Below are 6000 nucleotides of genomic sequence, written 5' to 3' on the forward strand. Positions count from 1 at the left end.
CAATATTCTATTACCAATAATTTATATCCCCAACGCACCACTAAAAACTAACGGGTCACATTGTTTTTTAAGATTAATTATATATATATATTCAAAATGATACAAATATATGTTTTATCTTTTTTATACACTCATTCTGTCAGTGAATTTCAAGAAAAACAAAATGGTTGACAGAAGTGATCAACTTCTAAGCTACACGATAATAATTTTGTACAGGAAAGGCACAACCAAATAATAAAAATACGCATTCAATAACATTTAATACATTTCAAAGAGAGTGACCATTTTCCTAGCACAGATGGCACAGTTTTACAAAACGTCATTGTGCTTTCTACATTTTAAGCCATACTTTGGTGATTGGACTGTTTGTCAAAATTATTGTCCATGGAAGAGAAAACACTTTACAGCAACAACTTTAAAGATACATTTGACATAAAAAAAGACATCTGTATCCACAGATAATCTCTTTTTTTTGCTTTAAAAAATTCATTTTATCAACTTTACTTCATCAGTAAAAATCCGGATCAAAGTTCATCATTTTCCTCTTGTGTCATGTAAATCTGTCAGCATCTTCTTGCCGAGGTGACTTAGCAGCTGGTGGTGAGCTTGGATGCTGATCGTCGGTTTGATTCTTGAAATTCAAACTCGAGGGCTTTCGTGCAACAAAGAAGACACAGTCGTACACATATCTGAGCATAGAACGGTCATTCTCTGTGTAAGTGGTCTGCATGGATTCCTTCTCCACCTGGAAGTGAAAAGGAGACACTGTGATACTGGAATGACTGGTTTGTATAATAAAATATCTACAAGTTGATGAAAGAAATAGTTTACCTCAATAACAAATCCCAACTTTACCATTGCTGCCCTTATGTCTTCATAGCAAAGTTCAATTGAGAGTTCATTGGCCATGTTCTCAAAGTGATACAGCAGAGGTCCTATAAAGTATTAATATTATGGTCAAAACTATCCTAAATAACTATTACACAATAGAACTGCTTTACTTCTAACCAGTTAAAAACTAAAAAATGTTTTTTTCTAGTTCATTTAACGTTAAGGGACTAATACTTTACAATTTAAATCTTCTTAAAACATGAAAAAATGGGGCAAAATATTTTAAAACATTAACCATTAAGTCTTATTTCTTTAAAGTGACATTTCCACCACAAGGAAAACATTTATTAACTTTCTTAACTTTATTTTATTTTTTTTTTACATCCAAGAACTGTATTTTGTAAAACCAAAACCCACTGCCTGAAAATAAATTCCTAGCATTTCTATTATGAACAAAAACATTTACAGTTTACACAAAGGGAGGGTTTTATTTATTCAATACTATACCTGACTAGCACATGATATCATAACCAAAATAGTTCAATATTTTCATCACACAGCCTGAGATATTTTATTGTTACTGAATGCATTTTGCCTGCAAATGGAATCTGCTCCTGAAAAAAAATCTGACTCACCCAGGTTGATCCAAGCTCCTCCGGGCTTAAGAATTTTCCAAATCTTTTCCAAATACTCCAAAACATTATGAGCCGTGTCAATGAAGAAGCAGGTTGCCACACAGTCCCAGGACTCTAACAAAAGCAAGTAAAATGTCACAAATGGTTTAGCGTTCAATTCCGCTAATAAGATATAAATAATCTTTTTAAAAAAATGCTATATTTCCGAATAGATAACCAACAGCTTTTGCTTAACTCCCGTCCTTCTAAGCCATACCTGATTCAGTGTAAACCTCCACAAAGTCTCCCGCTACCATGGAGAAATCAGAGTCTTCCGGCAATCTCTGAGGATTCACGTCAGGAAAAGTGATCGGCCGCACCTGGTCAGAGAGCTTCTTGTTGTTGCTAAACTGATGGATCCACGGGTATAAAGTAAAAGCATTTGTCTTCTCACACCTGAAGAGTAAAGATAAAGTGAATGGCTATTATAAATGAAAATGCAAACCAAAAGGACAGACTTACATTACCATATAACAGAAAATATATAAAAAACAAGTATTTATTGATAGCCAGAGACCAAAACTCAAAAAAAGTGTGCTTAAATAGGTAAAAGCCTTAATTTTGTTTTTTATTATTTACCTGTTGAGAACAAAATTGGATGAAAAAAGCATGAAGAAACTCCATTCATTGCCTTGACAGGTGTAACCCAGCTGAGCTATCTCCCAGGCTAGACGACCAAGCCCAGCTCCAGGAACCAACACGCTCACCTTGGACACATCACTGATATAATAAAATGCACATATCACATAGAAAATCCCAGAGTAGGCCTACAGAAGAACAACAAGATGACCTGAAACAATACTACAAGGAAAAACTATGTGGACACACACAATACATACATTATTCCATCATGATTTCTGTTGGCATGCATGATGATTATGAAGCAAGGGTGATTCTTACTATTGATCACATGGGAAGAGTCGTTGGACCTCTTGAATGATGGGTTGATAACAGGAGTCCCTTTCAGCCTGGCCCACCTCACTCCAATCCCTGACAAACTGCTTTATAGTCGACTTAAGTTTGTCCATGTCAAACGTAGAGGATGGACGCACTTTGCCAGGATCATCCTCCTAAAGTGATTTTTAAAAGGAAAATCTACAGTAATATATTCTATAAGCACTATAAAAAATGAGTGTAAATGTCAAAAATGAACCGAGTCTTACCCTTTCACTGTAATACTCCACATTTTCAAACATATGGAGACTGTTCTGAATGATAGCCTGCAGAACCTTCTGGTTATGTTCGGCACACTGGCTGATCCGGGCCAGGTTTGACAAAACACCCGGAACCAATGACTGATGGTGAGGCGAAAGGCTCTTGAACTGACGCTCAGCTCGGACGATCTGCTCCTGAACGTGGGCCCTGCAGGAGCAAACAACCCCATCATGCCAAAGAGGTTCTATGATTAACTCCGTTTAGTTTCCTTCTGTTAGACAGCAGGGTGAGAGTAAACTTGGAAGAGACGATAATCATTTTTAATACTTTTTTTTCCATTTTAGATAAAGTATGATTTTACATTTAAAGCAGAAAGCAGGCATGTTTTCGGAAGGCTGGATCCTTCAAAAACACCACAATCGTTTCAGACATGCTGCTAGCACCGCCCTAAAACACAGCTATTTTACCTATAAAATCGAAAGGCATCGATTATTCTCCAAAAGTGCTGCCTTTCCAACCTGGCCTCCTCCTCCGGGCTGTACTTTATTCGTTCTTTTTTGTAATAAAGTCCACTTCGTGCCCCATCTCTCTTTGTTTCGGCCATGACTGAAGGGGAGTTTTTGCTATCCAATCAAAAAGGCCAGACGTTTTCTTCTCGGGGTTTTGCTCTCTTGTCAGGCAGATCGGATTTGGGGAATTAACACACCGCCACCTAGCGGAGGAAAATGGTATGGACTTTTAGAAGCGGTTAAAAAATCCAGTTTATGAAAGAAGAAAAAAAGAGAAATTCAAAACGTTTTTCAGTTCAGATGTTTGTGCAATAACAAGATCCTGAGTCAAGTTTAAAGGCAATTCAAAAAATGCTGTCAGAAGCAAGATAGAAACCATTTTTAAAACGATTACCACACAATTTCCTACTTTCTCAGAGTAGAAAGTCAGCTTTCCTCCCTATTTCAAAAGACTAAATTACTTAAAATGATTTAATAAAAAAGAAAACGTCAATCCCTTGACACGTTTATTCTAATGCAAAAAAAAATGTTTTTATGGAGACATTAAAGTTGTTTGATGCTTATTTGTATCAAAAAGCATCGAGGGGATAACAGAAAAAATATTTCACTTTAAAGAGCATCTTTCATCAACATCCTGAAGAACACAAAGTGCTTGACATAAAAGACAAATGTAAACTTTAAAACAATAAAAAGTGGCAAGACAATATAATGAAATCAACAATAAACATGAACACAAATGGAAGGAAATCCTGTGGCTAAATCTAAATCTTTGAGGTCTAAAAGATGGGGTAAAAATACATAAAATGCTCATAAAGTTGACCGAGTTATATAAATGCTAAATTAAAAAAACTCCACAGATGCAGAAACTCAGATCTTCAGGTGAAATACTCCACAGATGAGAACAGGGGCTGAAAATGGCTCTCATAGTGGGCAGAGATTGGAGAGCAGAACCTGAGGGTTTGAGAGCATATACCAACTGAGATATAAGATCCCAATCTATTAAGACATTTAAAAATATTGAGAATCTTACGATCCATCCTGATTCTGACAGGCAGCAAGTGACGAGACTTTATGACAGGAGTGGGTCCTCTTCCTCAGAAGAGCCAAATCCAAGACCAGCTGTAATCTCCCAGTAAACTTTTTAACATGCAGATAGTGCGTTACAATAGTTGTCTACAAGTGATAAAGCAAATTAGCTGCCATCATGAAGTTTGTCAATGGGATCGAGGTCATGACAAAGCCAAGTATCAGTATAGCTGATGACGCAGACAAGAGTGGGATCTGAATTTATAAAAAAAAAAAATTAAAAGAAGTTATCAGTATACAAGTTTTGGAGTTTGATTTAAAGTTGATTTCAGACAAAGACAACCTTTGCCAGGCATGTTGTATAAAGAGTGGTTGACTGTGTCAGAGGCAGCAGTAACATAGTAAGATCAAAGTTTGTCTGTATTAATCCTAGGGTCATTGGCCACGTGGATCAGACCTTAATGAAACCACAATTAGTCATTTTAAAGTGGCTCAGTGGGCTAGGTGAAGGGCTGGCACGCAGGAGCCCTGGGTTTGATTCCCAGGGTTGTCCACTGATCCCCACCCAGATTGGGTCCTTTGGCAAGACCCTTGACGCTGCTGCCTAACTGGGTCCCTGTGCCCCTCAAGTACAGGGTTGTGTCAGGAGGGGCATCTGGCGTAAAAACTCTGCCAAATTACTGATGCGAAACAGTGGGTGCTGCTATGCTGTGGTGACCCTGAAAGGGATAAGCTGAAAGTGAACTACTACAAAGTTGACAAAAAGCCAATACTGCAGTCAGTGAAATATTTGTTTTCATCAAATAATACCACACCAAGAGTTTTTCAATGTATTTTATTGGTGCAAGAGCTGTGCTGTAACCCAAGTCCCCTCCATTAAATATTTGGGTTGAGGATTTTGCCCATGAAAAGCACGTTTTGTGCTTGGTTGTCAATAATGATGACTATAAATGGGCGGTTAAACTTTATAACTGGGATGTACTCAAAGGAGGTCGGTACAAAACGAGTTCCTATATAAGCTGCTGCAGTGGCTCCTTTCTCATCGACATCCAGGGAAGCCTGGTGCACAACCTGAAAGAAGGCAAAAGCATGAGGTGTAGAGATATATATTATAGTTGCAGAAATATGGCTGCTTTGTTACCTCTGAAACTGAAAGCCGAGTATCTTCAGCGATACCACTCAGATTTGCACTGTCACCGAACACATCTGTGATTCCCATTTCAGCCAAGACGTCATTCAGCTTATAGGAAGTCTTGATGGAGAACTTTGGAACGTATACGTTGTATTTCCTAAAACAAACCATTTAGACCAACGATCTGAAAAGATATGCACAGAAGCCAACTTATCAGACAAACCTTGACTTTTTCCACTTCATCCATTTTGAGACATGTTCTCGGCTTATGGCTTGTTCCAAAGCTCTCATATCGTCAGGCAGCAAAAGCAGCATGGAGTAGGAGCTGTTGAATTTGAGTTGGAGGACTTTTGTGTTGATTGCCTGGTCATGGTAGACATCAAGGTACTCTTTCATATTCATCATCTGCACAGGAACCTGGAAGAAGCAGATATATTTTGGTATAAATCTGTGACAGAAGATATATGTAGAAAAATAACTCTGGCTATATCATTTCAAACCTTTTTGTTTTCATCCACATTAAACATGTCCTCCTTTGTCAACCTAGGATGAAATGGCATATCCCACGTTCCTTTTCAAAAGCAGAAAAAAATAACAAATTTTAAAGGAGTTACCCAATTTTACTTCCTCAAAAGGTTGGAAAAAGAAAATAGAAAGGCCATCATCTCTACCT

General features: G+C 37.6%; 2 protein-coding genes across 2 annotated transcripts; both read right to left on the bottom strand.

Moving 5' to 3' along the window:
• Window positions 1-232: 232 nt before the first annotated feature.
• Window positions 233-3606, bottom strand: carnmt1 (carnosine N-methyltransferase 1). Its single transcript, XM_024276214.2, has 8 exons — window positions 3128-3606; window positions 2669-2867; window positions 2406-2575; window positions 2085-2225; window positions 1723-1901; window positions 1467-1580; window positions 832-935; window positions 233-745 (listed from the first exon to the last, which is right to left on the bottom strand). Exons 1-8 carry the CDS (start codon window positions 3262-3264, stop codon window positions 551-553), a joined length of 1239 nt encoding a protein of 412 aa, XP_024131982.1. The 5' UTR covers window positions 3265-3606; the 3' UTR covers window positions 233-550.
• Window positions 3607-5013: 1407 nt separating this feature from the next.
• On the bottom strand, window positions 5014-5930 carry LOC118597873 (alpha-1-antitrypsin homolog). The gene is made up of 4 exons (XM_036213626.1): window positions 5828-5930; window positions 5551-5744; window positions 5337-5484; window positions 5014-5266 (listed from the first exon to the last, which is right to left on the bottom strand). Exons 1-4 carry the CDS (start codon window positions 5885-5887, stop codon window positions 5072-5074), a joined length of 597 nt encoding a protein of 198 aa, XP_036069519.1. The 5' UTR covers window positions 5888-5930; the 3' UTR covers window positions 5014-5071.
• Between the last annotated feature and the right edge of the window lie 70 nt (window positions 5931-6000).

The sequence above is a fragment of the Oryzias melastigma genome, linkage group LG9, assembly GCF_002922805.2.
Source record: "Oryzias melastigma strain HK-1 linkage group LG9, ASM292280v2, whole genome shotgun sequence".
NCBI lineage: Eukaryota > Metazoa > Chordata > Actinopteri > Beloniformes > Adrianichthyidae > Oryzias > Oryzias melastigma.

Excerpts from the sequence above, each read along its gene's own strand:
- carnmt1 (XM_024276214.2), bottom strand. The coding sequence starts at position 3,264 with ATGGCCGAAACAAAGAGAGATGGGGCACGAAGTGGACTTTATTACAAA. Across the intron at positions 2,576-2,668 it reads TGGAGTATTACAGTGAAAGG|GAGGATGATCCTGGCAAAGT; the intron begins GTAAGACTCGGT and ends AAATCACTTTAG. Across the intron at positions 936-1,466 it reads AGGAGCTTGGATCAACCTGG|GACCTCTGCTGTATCACTTT; the intron begins GTGAGTCAGATT and ends AATACTTTATAG.
- LOC118597873 (XM_036213626.1), bottom strand. The coding sequence starts at position 5,887 with ATGCCATTTCATCCTAGGTTGACAAAGGAGGACATGTTTAATGTGGAT. Across the intron at positions 5,745-5,827 it reads ATGTGGATGAAAACAAAAAG|GTTCCTGTGCAGATGATGAA; the intron begins GTTTGAAATGAT and ends TGCTTCTTCCAG. Across the intron at positions 5,267-5,336 it reads CTCGGCTTTCAGTTTCAGAG|GTTGTGCACCAGGCTTCCCT; the intron begins GTAACAAAGCAG and ends GCCTTCTTTCAG.